Raw genomic sequence first — 22,269 nt, 5'->3', positions numbered from 1 at the left:
ATATATATATATATATATATATGCTGTAATGAAAGTGAGTTCTGTTGTTTTTACCTCAGACAACCGAGCTTTTCCTATTTCTATCAGATTCTTAGCCTCTAAACACAATGGAACAGAATGCTTGATAACAGGTAGGAGATTAAGGATATCTAAAGTCTGAAAGGGCGAATCGGAGTTGAGATCATATCTTCGTGCAGCAATTGTTATTCCTATCTGTTAAAATAAAATAATGTAAGAAATAAATAGTTTATACAGAGGCGTAAATTGAAAAATGGTTTCTGGCATGATAGAAGTTTTAGGACATTGATCCATTTCCATTCAATCATTCAATCCGTTTCCATTTGATTAAAATTAAGTCAAAAATGCTCCCCCTAAGCTGCCTCAACTAGAGTATTAATTATAGGGCTTCAAAGTAAACTAAATGAATTAGTCATAATTCTTAGCATTAGGAAAGAGGCTTTCTCCATGAATCAAATTTGTGATGTCAAGTGATAGTTAAGTGCAACCTAACCATTGCATTCAAAGATAATTGAAACCAGCATTTCACTAGGTGGAAGAATTAAATGAAGCAGTAGAAGCAGCAACTAGTTTTATTCCAGCCATTTCTGTAGAACTATATAAACAAATTATAGAACAAAAATTGAAGCACAAGAAAAACTACAGATGTCCGTTTCAAAAATACACAGACGAACGGAAAAAAGGTTTGCCATAGCAAGTCAAATCAATCAAGCATAATTGATATCCATAAAAAGTAAAAAAAAAAAATTAAGTATGATTGTAATGAAACATTTGATCTCAGGAAATATTGATACCTTTTGACACAAATTTCGGATCACTGAAATCTTCTTAACACGTAATCTTGCATCATCTGGCAATTCAAACTGCAGAAAAGAAAAAACAAAAGTAAAAATAAAAAGTAAACTGCATTAAAGGAGAAATACCTAAGCAATAAATAAACGCTTTAATACTACTTCAAATAACGTCAAGTTATCTGATACCTGATATTTAAATTTTGCAAATTCCTGAATGGAAGACCATACTCCTTCAGAGTGTAAATGTGTCTGTGATGAATGAACTTTTCTAGAAAATGGGCCATGGTTCCATTTCATTTGCCCCTTACCAGATTTTTTGGATGAGTGATGGTGTGCTTGATCCTGGATTACAAGAAAATTGTGATATGTGAACACGTTAAAAAACAACTTTTCTTAGTACTAGTTTATGCTGGGAAAAAAAAAAATTATACACATGGTCAGCATTAAACAAATCTGTCATGAAAAAAAAAAATCAGAGGGAAGAACAAATAGCACCCAAAAATATTAAACTTAGCGGATCAAAAGGGGGGTAAATAGAATGAAATACTGCAATGAAGTTTATCCCTAAAGCATAAAAAACATATCCAAGAGAAAGACATCTTCAGGCTCTTGTCTCTTATGGCTTTCCTAATTTTAGCAACATGAAGCTGGTGTTGCAAATTTACATACCTTCCACACAATTCTTTTGTATTAACATTACCCAAGCATATCAGCCATCGGTATTGCACAAGATCCAATGCAACATGATCATAACATGTAAAAAAAAAAAGAAGAAAGTGATCTGATTGCACTCTATATGTGCCTACAAAAAATCAAATAGCCGACTTATTCACCAAAAAACTCTGTAGCACAACATGCAAAAATATCATAAAAAAACTTAGAATTATAGGTCTCTATCATTTAGTTTGAAGGTGAGTGCTGAATTTTTCTTTGTCATGGGGCTCACTCACTCTCCTATCATAGCATAAAACTTAAGCATGGATCAACATGTATTGTTGGATCAATTTCTCTACATCCTCGATTATAATCCGTGTGCTTTTCTATAGGTTCACTGGTACCTTACTCTTTTCCCTCGTTTTTTTTATCTTTATCTGTATAGGGGGATTTACATGCATAACACTCAAAACATCTAATATTACATATCTCACACCCAAACTCTCATATTCACATTTAAAACACTCCGTTACTGAGTTAAACGAATCACAAAACTCCGATAAGTATAGGATCTCGCCACTCGACAACCACCGTGAAAGCTTCCTGCATCATCTACCTCTAAAATCCCTTCCTTCACTGTGCCAAAATTAATAGCCCTTGACAATCTCTTCTTCAGCTTCCTCTCAGATTTTACAGAGGAGGTTTCCTCTCTGATTTTGCAGTGAAGTCTTTCTATTTGAAAGAAGTATCACGAAAGTTGGTTTCTGAAGCCAAGTGTGGAGAGATGCTACTGTTTTCAAGCTCCAAGATATAGCGCTTGGCTCACTCGATCTCCGAGATGACAAGGACGACGATTCATCCACGCATTCGACGGGAAGGTGAATTTTAACAGGGCTAAATCCTTCTAACGGAATTTGTTATTTTCCTGTTTATTTTAATATTTTAGATGCTTTAAATGTATATATGAAAGTTTTGGGTGTAAGATATGTAATATTAAATGCTTTGAGTGTTGTGTAAGTAAATCTCCCATTTTATAATGCAGCTTGAAGATTCAATCCCCCATTTTATAATGCCTATACTATAAAACGAATTCTTAAGAAGTCTCTCCATTATTTTATTTTCTAAAATTTTGGTTACAATACATTTATTTAAATCAGGTTATAGCTAAAGCAACTGTCATACAAAACTTTCATGATGTCATTATATTTAAATGAATTAATTAAATGACATATTCCTTATCGTTTTTACCTACCAAATAGGTTCCAACTACTAAGTTTGTTCATACAAACTCTTTCCTATTGATTTTGTGGATTTGAGGTTAATAGTTGTGCCAAGGAAACAATAGGTCGATATGTTGCTTGCACTTTGGGTGATGATTATTGTTATAAATGTTTGATGCAATAATTTGTTCATGGCTCTTCTTAGATGAAGTACTATAATAGTTATGTATCATTTAGCCTATAGTGCATATATTATGTGAACTTCACTAGATTTTAAATGCTATCAATACATCTTGTGGCCTTGAAAGTACATAAGCCTCACAAGACCACTTGTGCGCTTGTGAATGCAGAAGCATTAAGAGATGCACAGTAAGATCATAGTAAAAGGCGTGTTACAGAAATGAAAGGAGCTAGTACCCAGAGTTCAAGCTAGCCTTACCATGATATCATGTCAGAATAAAAATAACATGTTTTAAGTTATTCGATAGAAGACCCATCTATTAAAAAGAAAAGAATTACAATCCCTAGAATATTTTATAAATAAGAGATGAAAACAAGATTTTTTAGTTGTTAAAATCTACAATTATTTTCATCATATTGCAAATATAATTTATTATCCATTTGCATGAAAACTTTCACAACCCAACATAATCATGTGTGCCTTTAGCATGCGTACACTCGCATTAATAAAGTATCAGATTCATCATAAGCAAATAGACATAAACCTATTTTCCAGTTACATGTACTCCTAGCAACACCAAAAATAGGCAGAAAAAACTTTAATAGATTAAAAACAACATTTTTAAAATCAACAACCAAAAAAGAGGGTTCATTCACCTTCTTTTGAGCTTTTAACTGTGGACTACTAGCGCTACTCTTTGCTTCCATAGATACATGCCCAAACAAGCAATTAAAAATATGTGAAATAGTTGGACTGAGATCGTGATCTTGAGTTTCCCTCAATTCATCCTGAAATACAACACAGAAAATTAAAACCTTGACTATATAAAAAAATTGATTTGTAATAAAGTTCAAGTTCAATTAAAATTACATGTGACTGCAAATTTACTGAAGGCTCTCTAATTACAACTAGATTTATACTGTTGAACTACCCAATAGTTTTCAGAAAAAAAAAATGGATATAAATTTAAGAAGTTACAGTAAACAAATCTCAATAAAAATAATAAGACAAACAAGAAATATTAGGCATTAACATTGTTTGAGACGTCAAACAAAATCTGAACCCATTTACAAAGGTTCTTGACAAGGGAGCGTCCCGTCACAAAATTACGACTTTTGCGACAGATCGCAACGGATCTCATTCCATGGAATTGAAAGCTTCCACCATCACAGGAGGGCATGCCTCTGATATTTCTCTATTTCAGCCAGTTTATATTCTTATTATTATTAGTTTAATATTTTTCTAGTACTCGTTAGGTTATTTTTTATTAGGTAACTTTTATATGTATTGTGTAGTGGTTGCTTGGATTTCAATTTTGTTAATTTTATGAATTTGAGATACTTTTTCTATTTTCTGCTCTTTGGAGTGTTGTGCCCTTTCCTTTTACAAATGGTGGATATGTAACTTGTCAGGAACAAGTGATGGACCTCCACACTACCTGAACCTCATCGATTCGAAGTTTTCTTTGTTGTTTTCAACCAAGACAACCACCGATTTCCTTTTGACTGTCGTCAAACTAGAATATTATCATTCGCCAGTCATTCCACAACCACAAAATCTGCTTCTTAAAAACCTTCATGAAATCCAAGAATGGTATCATATAATATCAGAGTCCAACAAGCGCTAGATTCTTAGGATTCTATCTTCTTGCCACAAACAAAAATTTCAAGTAATCTAAACTAACACTCCAAGCAAAAACAATTTTCCCCACACCATCCATTTAGCCCTAGCCCTAGCCCTAACCATAACCCTAAACCCTAAATCATATTTTTCTTTCTCATTAAAACTTTCATTGGATGAAAAAGACACAATGATGCCCAGGAAAAATCTGCAAAGAGAATTTCATGAGCTTACTAAAGAGGATATGAAGCGATAAATCCTTTAACTGTAACAAAGACTTGTTGTCTTGAGAGTAAACAACTCGAAGGGGTCACTTATAGCCACAACAAACGTGACTTGCCTAATAGAGAGGAATAAGTGAATCCCTTCCACCAAATAGTTCTTGGTGATGAAGAACTATTATCCGACGATTTCACATAGAATATCAAATATAAAACCAAGATCTTGGATTAAAGATGAATTTATCGAATTTTGACGATCGCATAGATTCGAATGAATGCACCAAGTGAATCTAGCAAGTTGAACGGGTCTTTGAGCATAAGGATGTTTTGCCTGACAAGAAGTTCAAACTAACAGCCATTAAGCTCAGAAATAACACTTCCTTGTAATGGGAGAATCTGAAGTGCCTTCGCCATATAAGAGAAAAATATCATTACCTGGTCCAAGATGAAAAGACATGCAACACATATACTTTCCCTCACATTACCAATAAAATATGTTCATCAAACTCCATCACTTACACCTTATAGATTTTTCTATGGAGCACATAGCTAAATTTGATCAACACATGCTATGTGAGTTGGTGGTACTAGAGAAGCACACAATAACAAAGAATTTTAAAAGACTGAGGTCATCTATTGGTAATGTCATACAGATGCAACAATATTGATCCCTACTTGATGTATAAATCCTAGCTTTAAAGTTGAAAAAATAATAACGTCACCAAGTGACCGCCACACCTTATAGATAGAGTTCAACCTAAGGATCACGCAGGAGTACACCAAGTGGAGCATCCAAGCCAACCCGTCCAATAAAAATCCAATCCAGAGTGGAGCAAAGGTGAAGCCCATCAATAGCACTCCCAAATCTATCTCAGCTTAGAAGTGCTTCTAAAGCCACGATTTGGGCACTTAGATAGAAAAATGATATATTTCACGGAGCAGAGATCAGTTGAGAAAATGAACAATGACACGTGATAGAATAAAGGCATCAACATGAAGTACCATTTTTCAGCTAAAGAGGGAGAGATGCTAGTGATTCAAGTTATGCACATGAGAGAGACTAGAACAAAACTAATATTGGTTGCCCTAGAATACAGCGAATTCGAGGAGACTATACCAAAAAAAGATTAGTAATTATTGAAAGAGTTGTCAGATATCTTAACTGACAGTTTACCTCTGGGTTGGCTACCACCGAAAAAGATTCAACATCTCTCATTCCAAAATTTATTTTTTGCTAACTAGCTTCCTTATGGGATATGACCATTTGAGTATGAAAAATTGCAAAAAGCTATTACACTTAATGGCTAGAGGCTTAATTTATGAGAGTACTAGACCAAATACATCTTCAACTCTAATTGTGCAAAAGAATGGTGATTATCTATTATATCAAGATAAGTTTTGAAAGGACATAAGTGTTTTGGAGTTGCCTAGAACGGATGTGAGCATAAATTTTAGAGAAAGGTTTCCTCAAACCAAGTAAGGCGATGACTCTGTTATGATGGCGTTAGATCGATTTCTGAAGCTTCCAGAGAAGAAATTTCTATTAAACAGGGAGAATGACACAGGAACATCCTGTCACAAGATTGTGACTTCGCGACTCTGATCATGTGACTTCTATTATCCTGTGGAATTCTAGGCTTCCGCGATCACAGGAGTGCACAACTCCAATATTTCCCTATTCCAGCTAGATTTTTTTCTTTGATTATTTTCCAATTTCTCTATTATTAATCAGATTACAGTCTCTATTAAGTAATTTGTATATAAGTTATGTGAAGATTATTTGGATTTCAATTTTGTTTACTTTATGAAATGAAACAAAATCAGTCACAAAATCCTTATGCTAGAATAGGAATCAAAAAGTACTAACAATAAAAATTCTCAAAATAGACAATACATAAAATAGAAAATACTAAAATTACAATTTCTTAAAAATCCAACACCCTCCCTCAAGTTGGAGTATAGATATCTATCATGCCCAACTTACAAGAATCTCAAAACTAGGCTTGAAAAATCCTTTAATGAAGATATCTACTATTTGTTTCGCAATCAAAATAAAAGGCATGCAAACAACCCCAAAATCAATCTTTTATTTTATGAAATATCTGTCAATCTCCACATGCTTTGTGCGACCATGTTATATTGGATTTTCTACAATGCTTATGGGGGCATTATTGTCATAGTACAAATTCATTGGCATCTTAATCGAGATCTACAACACTTCAAGAATTTTTTTAACATTTCACATACTCCATTAGCCATAATTTTATCAGCACTGCTCCTATCAACCACATTAAATTTTCTACTTTGTCATGTAACAAAATTTTCCCAAACATAATTATAGTATCCATATGTCGATCTCTAATCAATAATTGAACCTGCGCAATTTACATTAATGCATGCATCTATGTTTTGTTGGGTGGTCTTATAAAAGAATAAACCCTTGCTTGGTGTACTTTTAAGGTATCTGAGAATCCTATTAATTGCTTCAAGATTTTTCTCATAAAGCGAATGCATCAATTGACGTACCAGACACAAAAAAGTGATATATGGCCGTGTATGCGACAAGTACATCAACTTTCCACAAACTTCTAATACCAAACAATATTCACAATATCACCTTCCTTCCCATCTCTTAGTACTTTATTGGAATCAATTGGAATGCCTATAAACTTACAACCACTCATCCCATTTTTTCTGAGAAGGTCAATAATATACTTTAATTGGGAAACAACAATGCCTCAAAGATCTTATGACGCAGGAGTTTCTCAAGCCATCCAGGACATCCGAGATTCCGCAATCACGAAATTGATCCCATGACGACGAGATTCTGAGCCAGAACTAATTCTCATCTCAATATAGTATTTTGCGAGATTTTTAAGATTTTACAATGGATTTGAATAGAAAACAGGTTGATGAGGGCTGAACAAGAAAAAAATCATCTGATTGGCAAATTCAAAGAGAATTTTTGTCTTTTCTAGCTTATTTTCTATTTCCTATTTCTTTATTTAAACTAGGCTCATATCTGTTAGAAAACTATATATGTGTGTATTTTGTTGTTTTAGGACTAGTAAGAGTTTTTCTTTCGAAGACATTCTCGATTTTATGCTCTTTGGAGTGTGGTCGGTTTTTTTTTAGCAAGAGATGTGTAGGTGATCTTGTTCAGGAATAGGTGGTGAATCCTCCTTGTCGCTCATATCTAGCCATTTCCTTATTTGATTCTCTGCTTTCAGTCAGGAAAGCCATCAAACACACATTTGTTGTCCAACACCAAATTTTGTAGCCTATCTCATTCCAAACTCCCCCGTATTCTCCTATCCTTCTTTTAGTACCCTTCCACAAGTATCTCCCTGCACAACCCGCCTCCTAAATACTTTTTAAGAGCACTAGAATGCTATCATCTGATATTAGAGCTCGAAGAAACTAGATTATTTTAGGGTTCCGTCTTTCTTGTCCAAATCCAAAATTCTAAAAAAAATTCTCATCATACTGAAATTACCACAAATTTTAACCTAAACCTAAAATTTTCAAAATCCAACATTCTACCCTCCACCAAAATTTCACGAAACCTACCACCAAAATCCAAGCCTCTGACCAATCTTGATTTGCAATCCTACGCTTGCCGGAAACCTGATCGGGAGAAAATGACATCATGCCTCCAAGGAGAGTTTTTAGGAACTTGCGATGATGGATATGTAGAAGAAAATCCCCCAACTACAATAGATGATTGTCGCCTTTGAGAGCAGACAATCCAATGAGGTCACACACCCACAACAATAACACATCAAATCAAAAGAAGGAAGTGCATCGATTTCTACCAAGAAGCCTCAAAGTGAAGAACAATTGATGCCACATAGATTTGGCATAAAACATTAAAGCCAAGATTTTGGGGTGAAAGTTGACTTACCAGACTTTGACAGTCACATGGATCCAAACCAATTCATCGGGTGATTCCAAGCAGGAGAACAAATCAATGAGTATAATGATGTTTCACATGAGCGAAGGATAAAGCTAGTTGTCATTATGATAAAAAAAGAGTACATCTGTGTGGTGGAAAAGAGTGAAGCATCTTCGATAGCGGGAAAGAAAAAATAAATATCATTATTTGGTATAAAGATGAAGTGCCCGTTTGGGGCAGTTGTTTCGGCGCGACATGTTTTAAAAACGCTTGTAACAACATTTGGATATTGTGTTTAGTATGCATTTTGGAAAAGCTGGTTGTGATACATAATAAATGCGGGTCGTGGGTTCAACCCCTCGGCCCCAGTTACGCCTTTCATTTCTTTAGCTTTTACTTCCCTACCCTGGGCGCTCCTCGTGTCTCGCTGTCCTCTCTCTTGTGAGCTCTTCGCTTTCATGTCTCACTCTCCCCTCTCTCACGATTCTGCCCTAAAGGTAACATCGGCTCTCCTCCTCTCTGATGCGTCGCTTCGGTGGCATTTACCTTCCTTCTCCCTCCCTGTCCCCTCTGTTCTTCGGCTTTGTTTGGTTCATTTGCTCTATGTCGTCCCACGGTATTCTCTACCATTATCTATTCTGACATTTTGATTTTGCGATCATTTTAGTTTCTTTAAACTCTAATCGGTTGATGATTTTCGGGTGGTTGTGCACTGCCGTTGGATTTTGCAGGTTTTGTGATTAAATTTTGCTATTTTTTTAGTGGTAGTATTGTGATGCGTTGTTCTGTGATATTGGTCTCTCTGTGTTCTATTCGGTTTGATTGTTTCCCTTCTTTGTCTTTTATTAGGTTTGTGTGTGATGTAGTGGATTTGTTGATGTCTTGATGTCTTGATGTGTGGTTATGTTTGTGTGCAAAGATGATGTTGTGGAGGTGTCGATGTTTGGTTGTGCGTTGTGTGGAGCTATGAAGGTGTTGGTGTGTGGTTGTGTGTTGTGTGGAGCTGTGGAAGTGTTGGTGTGTGGTTATGTGTGGCTGTGTGTTGTGTGGAGGTGTTGTGTGGTTGTGTGTAGAGGTGTTGATGTGGAGGTGTTGGTGTGTGGTTGTGATTTGTGCTAATAGCTCCTTTTGTCAAATATTTATGTTTAGTTTTTTACTATGCTATTAACGCAATGATTAAGACGAAAGAAGTCGGTTCATCAACTATGTGGGATAAAGAAGCCAAACTTATATTTTGTGACCTCTGACTTAAGGAGTTTGAATTGATAAATAGTTTCACCACCCATTTTAACAAAGAAGTGTAACAAAATATTACGAAAATGTTCAAGGAAATGGCAGGAAGGGAATATGATAGTATGCAACTGGAAAAAAAAGAGGGATCGATTGAAAAAGGATTGGAAAATTTTGAAGCAATTGAAACAAGGAATCACGGGCTTGGGTTGAGATCCAATCAAACGGACTATTGATGCTTCAGAAGAATTGTGAGCTGAGAGAATGGAGGTGAGAACATATCCATGTATGAATTTCCTTTCATGACTTTCTTTTCCTAAACGTCAAGAACAGATATCCAAGTTCCCTTCTATTGCAGGTAGTGTCAGTCGCCAAGAAATTCAAATTCAGGGGTATTGACCTTGATCTGGAAGAGAAGAATCGTATGGGAATAAAACTTGGACTAGTAGTGAGCAAGACTTACAAGCATACCTGAGAACTTGGATGCCGAGCATGCAACTAACTCCAATGAAAGCCTTAGCGCAAACCAAAATGAAATACAGTCCACATGCAAGCCAAAACCTCCAAGGATAGAGGAAAAGAAAAAAAAAATGGGCTACTTTCATTAGAAGCCAAATATCAAAACTGGTGGCTTCATGCACTAATGACCCCGGGACTTCACAAGCGACCTCCATTGAAGAAGTTATCCGAGTTCTGGAGGCAAATCCATAAATTTATGCGGACATGTTATACTTGTACTCTTTGAAGTTGTTGAAAGACCCGACCTGTAAAGAATTCATGACAATGAACTCTGACCGTATGGTTAATTATTTATATTTTTTTATGATAGCAGGGACACTTGATTTTATTTAGTTATCTTTGCATTATTTGTATTTATTTTCTAGTAGGTTTATCGGATTTTTTATTTGAATGTTTTTTTTCTTTTCCTTGGAATAATGTTAATGATATTTTAGATGTTTGCATCATCACACGCTTTGCAATTCATTATTCAAAGTTTATTTAAGTTGTTTGATTCAAATGTCTTACCTGAACAGAGCAATTGTTTAACATGGATTCACAAAGAGAGACGCAGAAGGAGAATCATGGCAACAGTATGTTTGATGTATGAGTGCTAAAATTCATACGTAGATCGATCTCCCTACATGACATAATCTTACATTGGAGGTAATGGGTTGAGGAGCTTTTATAAGGATACCTTACAAAATTTAACATGTTTTGTATGACACAACCCATATTTTTATATCTTATAGATGAATTACATAAGAATCATGGACTTCATGGCTCCTCTAAGATGACAATCAGAGAGGTATTAGCAATAACCCTCTACATTTTGTCATAGAATGAATCAATTTGAGTAATTGAGCAATTTCAACATTCATCAGAGACAATCAGCGAATATTTTTCTGTGGGGTTGAATGCTTTTGTTAGTTTATCATCAAAGATTATCAAGCGAAAGGATCCAACATTTGAGATAACTACAATAAAGATTGCAAATAACCCTCGGTATATGTCATTTTTTTAAGTAAATTTTTTTACTCATTATATTCAAAAGTCAAAATTAGTGTAATTTATATAACTTTCTTTAATTGTTGAAATTGTATCGGAGCAATCGATGACACACACGTAGATGCATGTGTATTTAATAATGAAAAGATCACATTCATTAAGTGGTGTCGATCACCAACACAATGTGATTGTTGTATGTGAGTTCAACAAATATTTTACTTTAGTTATGACTGGTTGGAAAGACAGCACATGACAGTAGTATATTCGCTTTTGCCACATGAAATCGAAGACACAACTTCCCTCACCCACCACTAGATTTGTTCAACTATTAATCATATTTAGATATTTTTTAAGTTCATTACAAATTATTATATTTGCGACATAGAAATATTATTTGGTCGACGCTGGATATCATTTATAAAGAAGGTATCTGAAGCTACTTTTAGATACCAAATATCACATTTCCGACTTTGAAAAATTCAACAATATTGCTCAGAGCAAGAAAGAAATGTTTAACAAGAGACACTCGTCCTTACGGGGTGTAATTGAAAAAACATTCGGAGTGTAAAAGAAAAAAAATGATCATACTGCGTGATGCCGAAAAACATTCCGAAGCAGATGCAGATTGTAGCGGCCACAATGACTCTCCACAACTATATTCGACGACATCATTCACACAATGACGTAGACTTCCAACATGGCCGATGATGATTATTTATATGTCCGACCTGAAACATTTGAATATCACATTGGACAACGTATACCACAAAAAAAAGTATAATCTCATGAGGGTGGCATCCAGGATGGCGAAGGTGCTGGGGAAATGATTGAGAATTGAGAGAGTGGATTACAAACACTATTGTTGGATGCTAAATGAACAAATTGTATTTTTTTTTTCTTATTGCTACTTTATTTACGATGGATGGTGAAAACTGATATTGTTTGTTGTATTGATGTTTCTATAAGATCATTTAAATTTTGAATCTCACTTTTACTTCTTGCTTCTTTTCATATATTATTCCCCGTATGGATGACCGAAGTGACAACCATGGATATAATATGGTATTGAAATATTTATACACGTTCATTTTTATTCTTTTGGAGGTCAGTGATGAGGCATTCAACCTTAAGGTTCTTCTAGATGGCCTATTTGTCCCTACTGGTTTTTGTCATATGTGAAATGTCAATGAAAGCAACCGAAGATTCTCTCATATTTTCAGTGTCGTGGTTTTCGAAGGCTCTTCTGGATGGCTTGTTTTTTTTGGTGATATGCATGTGACATTCGTGTTTTGAAGGCAACCAAGAACTTCAAAGTTCCTTGCTAACTTCACATCAGTCATATAGCTACAAGATACAACTTTACAGGTGCCCGCGGAGAATCACGGAGAACTGTGAGTTTTTTCAGTGCACAAATAGGCTGGAAGATTCTACTGCTGAGAGTGACCAGACATGTAGAGTATCCCTGGAGAACGGCTTAGCTTGTGACATATGTCGTCTGCATTTAAAAAAATATTATAATATTATTAAATGTTATTTAATTTTTTTTTAATTTTAGCAATCATAATACTCTTAAGTGAGGTATATATCTTTTTTTTTTTTATAATGTTCTGCATTGGATTTTTACTTTTAAAACATAAAATACATTGGTATGACAATTCTATTACAAACGACATTACTATATAGGAACAGAATGATCATTTGTCCAGAAACAGCTAGAACACGGTTATTTTAAAACTATAAAAAACAGCAGACAACCAGCTTATCCGCGACAGCTTCTGCACAGTAACTTATGCGTAACAACTTCCTATGGCAGTTGCTGCACATTATTAAGCTGCGGCTGCCCCAAATAGACCCGAAATGGGAGATGCAGCACAAATACATTTACTAGTATTAACGTCAGGATGTATTCATTAAACTCCATCACCTATACTAGAGAGATTCTTCAGTGGAAGAGTGCACTGATGAATTTTATAACCAAAGAGATTCTGCGAGATATCTGGGAGGACTAAAGTCATCTATTAAAAAATGTGGTTCAGTTGCAATCATATTGATTTTTATTCAATGTACAAACCCTAACTTTGAAGGACGAGAAACGTCACCAAGTGACCATCACACCTTAAAAGCCAAGTTCAACCTCAAGATCAAACAACAAGAGTACACAAAGTGGCGTAGCCTGCCACTGATGATGGTCTAGCATACCATAGAGTTCACTCCATGGTCGATTCCTCCAGACAGACTTTATTAGACGGGCCTAGCTGAGCATGAAGTGTGGGAGAAACATGTTACAAATTTAATGTTTTGAGATTTGGTTTGTAAAAGCACCCATCAAAGAACAGTTCCAACTCCAAGTGAGCAAAAATAATTGTTTATTCTATCAAAATAAACTTTGGAAGGACTTATGTCTTTTAGAGTTTGCGTATAATGAATACAAACATAGATTTTATAGAGTGGCTGCCTTCGACGCTACAATATGACGACTTTATTATGGTGAAGGTAGATCAGTTCCAGAAACCTCTAGAGAAAAAGGAGAAGCCTCTCCAAATTAGAGAGAATGATGCGAGAGCTCTAGTCATCCAGAGATATTCTGGATTCCACAATCACAAAATTGATCTCGCAACTATGGGATCATGGACCAGGACTGATTCTTGTCATGGTAGAGAATTTTGGGGATTTTAGCGAGTCTCCGACGAGTCTGAACAACAAAAAGATGGAGAGTTGATCAGAGAAAATTTCACCTAATTGGGAAATTCAGTGCGGATTCTTGTATTCTCTAGCTTATTTGTTATTTTCTTATTTCTATGTTTTTATTTCCTATTTCTTTATTTTCAATTAGGCTCCTTTCTATTAGAAGACAATATTAGCGTATTTTGCTCTTTTGGGGACTAGAAGTTATTGTGTTTGTGTTTTAGAGATGTTTTATATCTTATGCTCATCAAAGTGCTACATCTTTTCTTTTTGTTGATGGTGTATCCTTATCTAATTTAGGAATAAATGGTGGATCCTCTTCTCCACTCGTAGCTATTCAGTGCTGCGTCTTTTGAGGGTCTTCTGGATGACCTTATTTGGTGATATGCGTATGTGATACACACGAGCTTGAAATTACGTGAGTTAAAGACAACCAAGAACTCTTTTTTTATAAGGTTATGTCTTCTTGTATTAAGATTCGTCGGTTGGTATATTGAATTCTGTGAGACCTCGCACTTGCACAAAACTATAATTAATTACTTTTATCAATTTCTACTTGTATTATGACTAATGAATTCTCTTTTAAAACATTCAAAAAAGATGAGCTCTAGGATTTCTGGGACGTCCTGAGGATTGCTGTGTCATTGTGGACATCAGGCTTCCTTGCTGACGTCATGTCAGCCACATAGCCACGGGAGACGGTTTTGCAGGTGCCCAAGGAGAACCATGGAGAAGTGTGACTTTTTCCGATGGGCAGACAAATTGGCAAATTCCACTGTTGAGAGTAATCGAAAATGGATAGTATCACTAGAGGACGGCATAGCTCGTGACATTCGTCGTCTGCATTTAAAAAAAATATTATCATATTATTAAATATTATTTTAATAATTTATTCTTTATTTTAGTAATCATGATGATGCTCATTGTTAAGTGGGGTGTATATCTTATTTTTTATATTATTCTGAAGTGAATTTTTGCTTCTCAAATATCAAATATATTGCTATGACAATTTTATTACAAAAAACATTACTACAAGGGCAGAATGATCATTTGTCCAGAAACAGCTGTCGCACAACTATTTTCAAACTGCAAAAAAAAAACAGCTAATCAGCTTATCCGCAACAACTTATTGATAAGTTGTAACTGCCTCAAACAGATCCTTAATCAAAAAGTAGAATAGCATAGAAAATGAATAAACATATCATTAAATTTCAAAACTATTGACTTTTGCTCAAAATGAATTACATTTAGGGTAAAAAAACATGGATAATTTAAGAATATGCGTGTGATATTACATGAGTAGAACAAAACATTAGATTTTATCTTTGACATTGTCATTATAACTACCCACCTGAATATAAACAAGACAATGCTCAGCAATAAATATATATGCCTAATTCACCAAATCCAAATGAAAAGTAGCAGCGACTCTAATGTCAAGAAAATCCTAAATAAAGCTTATTTTGAAAAAAAAATATTCATGGCACTTCCACCGTTGATGACTAATTTCCAGCTTTCTTGTTTTGCAAATTGGATGCATAAAAAAAAATACTACTTTGTTTTCAATCCTCAAAAAGTGGTTGGGGACGTGAAAATGCATCACACAACGTGCAATTGCACTCAATTGTTGTAAAGAAACCAAGTATTTTGATTAGTTAGAGGTTCATAATCAATCATATCATCAAAAACTCACCTTTTATGCCATTGGAATCTAAATTTTCATGATCCACCAAAAATTAACCTTAGGGCATTATCTGATGGTATGGCCTCTCAGGCAACACCTGAAGCAGGAGATCATCAAAATGTGAACTAATTTAACTGGCACATTCTCTAGTTATTTTGTCGACTAAAATTTAGAAACAAAACCTTAGCAATTTGATTGTGTTAAAACATTGGTCAACCCAAGTTGAAATCAAGAGTTTACAACCTAAGTAGCCAACCACCTACCAAGATTAGTCGATGATGAACAAGTTCATGATGAAAGCATACAATATATTTCTAAAACAAAAGTCATAGGATGAGAATCCTCGATGTTGCCATGGTTACATTACTGCATTTCTAACATTTTGTTAGGAAGAAGAACATTGATAAATCTCATGGTCAACCAATCAACCTCAGAAATCTTGCATTTTTATACAAGCTCTTCAAACAAATAGAAGTGAACAATTATTGATTGAAAAACTTTCTCAAAATTCAAGAGAACCTTCACAAGGTGTCTCTTATGGTGCAGAGGCACATACTATTGCTTTAAAATTTTATTCAATTAAAAACCTGAGATGGGAGAACTTCCATCCAAGTTAATATCACGAATAATGTTATTGAAAAATGATATTCAAAAAAATTATTTTGCTGATTTTGATAATTTCATTTTGGCAAGTTTAACATTGTATGTCATCTATCTCATGTCAAGCAAGAAAGATATCCATCACAGATTCAAAATCTATGTAAGCATCAAGGTCATTGAGACCCTTGAAAGCAGGAGAATCATCTTTGATCCATCGGTAGGATCATGATAATCATCAGTAGTATGATCACGGATGCAACTGGTGCTTTACAAAATTAATCCATACCAATGTTGTTTTTGGTGGAGATACTCTTGATTAGCAAAGCTATTACAAACACAAATTTGATAAATAAAATAAACCTTCATGTTTGTGCAGAATAGTGGTATGTGTAGGCTGGTCTATACCAAGAAATAAATCACAAGAAATTCTAGAATAAATTATCGTTATATGGAAGTGGGTTTTGTGGTACGATGGTTTGGCTAGTAGTAGATGCCCCATTAGCTCCTATTTATGCAAAGAGGTTTTCCATCAATTGTTTCAACGACATGTTCTAATCCAATGGTGTGATTTCTTAGTTTCTAAAGAAGTGACTTTTTTTATTATTACCAATCAAGTTAATAATGACCTGCGCTTAAAATTGATTATTTTAAGCAAGATATTCACCAAAATTATTATGAACAGGCTTGGGGTGAATAAATGATTGTAAATAATAAAAGTAAACTGCAAGTTTTCATGTAGTCATTTCTCTTGCAATTCCCACCAGATCGGATAAAGAGTGGTACTAGGTTTAGACTAATTTTAATGAAAATCAGCTAATCCGTTTTCATGCAAAGTATTTTTTAATACAAAACTTGGTCATCTCTTGCAATTCCCACAAGATAAGAAAAAAAGTGTACTAGGTTTAGACTAATTTTAATGAAAATCAGCTAATCAATTTTCATGCCAAGTTGTGAGATTTTCCACAATAACTCACGTACTCAACCTAATGAATGGGGAAGAAAAAAGACTTCCCATTCACAACTTTAAGCAATCCATGTACACAACTTGGATCTAGAAAATACTCGCTTAACTACAAAAAATATCACATTCAATAACAATAATCCAAATTTTCATTATGCATCCCAAATAACAAACATAGGTTTACAACAACAGAGCTAAATATTAACATACAAATCTAATCCTGTCTAATCCCATTAAACTTTAAATTGAAGTCTATTCTAATCCTAAAGAAGACAAAACCTAATATAAAGTTGAAAAATAAAATAAAATCAAATCAATTTGACCATAAATATAAAAAGCCTAAGAAGCCGAAAAGCTAGCCCAGTTCAGATTTACTTTGGCCTAATGACTTATGTTACTTGGTCTATGGCCACTTCGGCTTTTGTAGAGTATTTTAACATATTTTAAGGCTTAAATCATATTAGGCTATTTATTGCACATAAAGTGTACAGAATAACATAGACAAAAACCTGTCAAATGAAATTTTTTGATATAAAAGTTAATTATTTCTACGCAGCAAGCCTTCCCACAAACTCATCACATTTCTAAAACAAGTATTACACAACAGTAAGAAAAATTTCACCTTCAGGATATGCTTAGTTGACCGAACAATGATCTCGGTGGTGCAAAGATCCCATATATGAGGCAAATGCTTCATCATGTTAGCTACCTGAGAAGGTAATGAAATTTATAATTAAATGGAGAAGGAAAATGCCAGTAAAAAATACAAAACAAGAACTACTTACTTTACCAAGATACCGGACATTTATCCCATGAGCATGAAGTGCTTCAGTTAATGTCTGACCATCCATGGGTGAAACCTCTAGGGAGCAAAGATCTTCCACAAACTTGGGAAGAACAGTATCCACGAGGTAAGAACCAGCCCTTCTCACTAATGCTTCATCAGTGGCAATCTCCTAAAAATGCAGAAAATGCAAAATTAAAAGAAACAAAGCAATTTAAAAGGTAGTTGGGATGGGGGAAATTGAAATTATAATAGTTAATAAATCTTAACAATTTACCTTATCAGTTCCTGCCATTTTAAACTCGGTAAAAACATTCGGATTTAAGCATATTTCTTTCCATGCTTGAGAACTTTCAGCAGTAACAGAAGCTGTGTTTCTATCATCCTCAACTTCTTCCTTCAAATTCTCCTATTAAAAAAAGAGAGATTGAGAACAAAACTTCAAAGGAAAAAAAATATAATGATCTTATACTCTATATAGCACTTTAAAAAGTTTTAGTGACTTTTTAGTTGTTTCCATCCCAAATACAGCGTGTCATGATTATAGGTTCAACTAGCTGAACCAGTTGTCCATGTAACCTCTTTAAACTGGTGGAGCAGATTCAATAAATTATCAAACGTAGAAAAAGCTGCAAGAGCAATCAAAAGTCAAGCACAATACAGAAAGCTTTTGCTGCTCGCCTTATCATCAAGACTTGGAGAATCAGATGATGGTGGGGCTTCATGATTAGATAGTGAATCCCGCTGCTCTACTTCATGTTTAGATTGTGAAGCCAGCTGCTCTCCAGATTCAACCTTCATCAAATTCAATTCAAAAAATCACAAAAAAAAATCATCAAAAGTTGAACATCTTTAGCAATTCCATAAAGCAGAAACAAATTCACTTACCTCACAGAAGGAAGAAATAAGTTCTGGCCTCAACACACAGAATCGGGATCCAGGTCCATTGTAATTAACATCACGGGGAGTTACCCTCATCAAATCCAAGAGATAATGCCTAACATATAGAAATATACAGTAAGATAAGAATTCGGTCTCAAGTAGAGGTAATCAAGTTTTAGAATCTGATAACTGAATCAAGACAATTTATTCAGCATTGGCACTCAGCAAAGCAACCACTCTCCTAGAGAATTGAAGTGATCAAAGTAAAAGAAGGCCCGTCGCATTTATGCCGTATATTTCCACAAAATAAAAAATTAGTGATGGTATTAATAAGGAAAAAAATTTACCAAGTTCCAGTGAAGATAATAAAATGAGCCGCTTAAAAAATAACAAAATGAAGATTTGGAAAGTCATGCAATTAGGATATTATTACACAATGATTCAATACAAATATTGCATAAATTCAAAAAATAACATATAGCAAGACGTGAGCATTCAGAGAAAATTTTACTAACAATAGGATCTCTTGAGATCAATAAGATTAAAACTAATCATCTCTCTGAAAATAAGCAGCACAAATGTTTCCATGAACAATATTTACTACCCTGCTCTAATTTTCATAGAAATGCTAGCCCCATTAAATGCAGCTAACAAACGCTCTGTCCAAACATCGCTAAAGGTGTAAACGAGCCCAACACGAGCGAACCTAGGCTCAGCTCGTGTTCGGCTAGTTTATATTTCAAGCTCAAAAGGTGTGTTCGTGTTCGGCCCGTTTGCTTAACGACCCGAACACGAGCTGTTCACGAACAAAGCGTCTTTTTGACAACCCTAATCACGTAGCCATAAGATGTTAAGAGTTAGGGCAATATTTAAAAATTATTATTTATATTAAAACATCATTTGAATCTAATTTAATAATGTTTATTCTATTTTCTTAATTAATACTTTTTATTAATAATGTAGTCAATTAATTTTTTTAAAAATAATACTCATCAATATATAAATATATATATATATATATATAGTATTTAGCTATAAAAAAAGTAAAACATAAAAGAACATATAGCCGAACATGAGCGTCTTAACGAGCTGTTCTCGAATAACGAGCAGTTTTGACAGCCCTAGAGATCGCTAATGGAAACCTTGAAGAATAAGGCAAAGAGAAATTCTTTCGGGAAATAGGTTGCCAAGAATTTCACTAGGGACTAATTTTCATTTCCAGGGTCAAGTTTTCCTAAATTGTCCTAATATGGAAATGACATGCACATCGCATCATGAGAAATTCCCTGCAAAATACTTTCGATTGAAGGAAAACGAAAATATCTACAGGCATTTCAAAAAATGTCGTATCACACATTTGAAACCAAAATACATATAAGGCAAATTTTGCTCTTCATTGATCTTAATTTGCTCTGCAAAAAGCCAAGCACTGTTAACATACCCAACAAATTAAGTAGTCAACAATGAATTAGAGCAGCAATCCGACACAGGTGAAAGACCAAAAAGAGGAAGCAACGTAAAGCACAATAAATAGAAATCACTTATAGCAGCATGCGGGAAGAGGAAGGAGGGAAGAAGGTTGTGAAATGGAAAACAGAAATCTAGAAAATTGAAGAAAAGGGTGATGGAACCAACAAACCATGTGAGTAGCCCGGGTATACTTAGTGACGTCCAAGCAATACTCCTGCTTAGACTGGTTGGTAGTCAAGAATGAGGGCCAAAATTTCCACAGAGAGCATCACATGATGGGAATTTTTTTTCCAACATAAAGGGAAGGTGGGCCTTGTGGGGCCCATATTTGCTTTATTTTGAATTCAAATTAAGGTTTATTGATGTCTTAGCACAGGTATTATGTTGGGAGATCTGCAAGAATACATTTTTGCTTGACTTGAAGATTAGTGGTTGCTTTTATCGTTATCTTCTTCCTTCATAGTGCTGTAACCTCTTTTGTTTAAGGTGGTGTACTTGTACCCGGACTTAAAATCAGCAGTGGTTCATCCGAGACACTCGTATCAATCCCCCACAGCTGTTGGTCGGCTTCTTTGCTGTCCTCCAACGAGACAACAGCTGTCCCACATATTCTAAGTTAAATCCTTCTCGTTTTGCTGGATTTTCCTGATGCGGGGCTTCCCCCGCGTGGATGCAGGAGCGGGTTCACGCATTGTCGCTGACCCAGGGGGGCTAGGAAAGCAAGCAGCCGGCTAAACCAATTAGTAAGGCCAGTCAAACCATCCAATGGGGCAAGCGACATCAGGCGAACCAGGCGACCTATCCTTCCACATTTCCCGCCTAGATCGAGCGGGATTTGGGCGAGAGGCGGCATTGGCATCTTTCCTTTTGCGTATCCCGCTCGGTTCGAGCATTACTAGCCGCCTCCTCCTCTTTCCTTTCCCCTCTTCTTTCCTTTCTTGTTTCCTGCCAAGCTAGGGCTATATGTATGCTGGTTTGCTAAGAGTTTAAGAAGTTTTTTTTATGTGTGAATTTTAGATTTTAGTGAGGAGTCCTCTTCCCCTTTGTGGGTTGTATTCGATGAGGTAGTGGTTCTCCTACCATATCCTACTCCGAGGTGGTAATTGTATCACTCCTTTTATCTCCCTAGCTCTTCTTCTCCACTTCACTTAGCCATCAGCCACCCACAACTTCCCTGCTTGCTGTTTGGGCCTGCCCTCTTGCTATCCAGCCAGCTTGCTATCCAGCCTACTCTCTTGCTGTTCAGCATTCGCCGCTCATTGTCCAGCTTTTTCTGTGTGTTATACAACCTCCCCACTCACTACCAGCCTTCTCGCTTCCTGTCCAGCCTCTCCACTTGCTGGCCAACCATCCCGATCCACCTTGGCGACCTCCACCGCCTCTTAGAATACACTCTCGAGGTGTCTGTTTGTGTCGATTTATATTTTGGTGATGGTATTTCCAGCTTCTATGTGTTGTAAACCCCATTTCCTATTAATAAAAATTTCATTTATAATTTGGATTTTTTTTTCCTCCAGTATCATTTTCCTTTCCTATCATTATACAAACACACCAATACTGTAAATCCATCCACACTAACTTGGCATCCTAGATCAATGTCATTTGGTATAAGAGCCAAATCCTAATCCCAATTTCTACCCTACCCTAAACCCACAAAACCTAACCATCCTGCCTCCACCAAAACCGATCTTCACCCTTCACCTAAACCTCAAGCTTTTGGCCAATACTAAAACCTACACACCTTTACCTAGCCAAAACCCTAACTAGAGAGCAAATCACTATGCCACTAAAGAGAAACCTCCGAAGGAATATTCAAGAGTTTATCATACAGGATATGCAGCAGAAAATCCTCCAACTATAATGC

The 22,269-nt window shown here is 35.3% G+C and overlaps 1 protein-coding gene across 3 annotated transcripts in view; it reads right to left on the bottom strand.

Annotated features, from left to right (window-relative positions):
* The window catches only part of LOC110023996 (clustered mitochondria protein), a 116,547-nt gene that overhangs the window by 3,549 nt on the left and 90,729 nt on the right, over nt 1-22,269 (bottom strand). For all 3 annotated transcript variants that reach the window (XM_020723685.1, XM_020723686.1, XM_020723687.1), the window contains exons 14-22: nt 18,942-19,050; nt 18,735-18,848; nt 18,331-18,462; nt 18,055-18,225; nt 17,892-17,978; nt 3,524-3,655; nt 999-1,154; nt 813-881; nt 55-213 (exon numbers count right to left, since the gene is read on the bottom strand). In XM_020723685.1, the coding sequence (XP_020579344.1) occupies nt 55-213; nt 813-881; nt 999-1,154; nt 3,524-3,655; nt 17,892-17,978; nt 18,055-18,225; nt 18,331-18,462; nt 18,735-18,848; nt 18,942-19,050 (1,129 nt within the window). The remainder of the gene's footprint in view (nt 1-54; nt 214-812; nt 882-998; nt 1,155-3,523; nt 3,656-17,891; nt 17,979-18,054; nt 18,226-18,330; nt 18,463-18,734; nt 18,849-18,941; nt 19,051-22,269) is intronic.

Source organism: Phalaenopsis equestris, unplaced genomic scaffold (assembly GCF_001263595.1).
Source record: "Phalaenopsis equestris unplaced genomic scaffold, ASM126359v1 Scaffold000240, whole genome shotgun sequence".
Lineage (NCBI taxonomy): Eukaryota > Viridiplantae > Streptophyta > Magnoliopsida > Asparagales > Orchidaceae > Phalaenopsis > Phalaenopsis equestris.
Note: the sequence above shows the minus strand (reverse complement) of the source record. Positions and strands in the feature narration are given on the sequence as shown.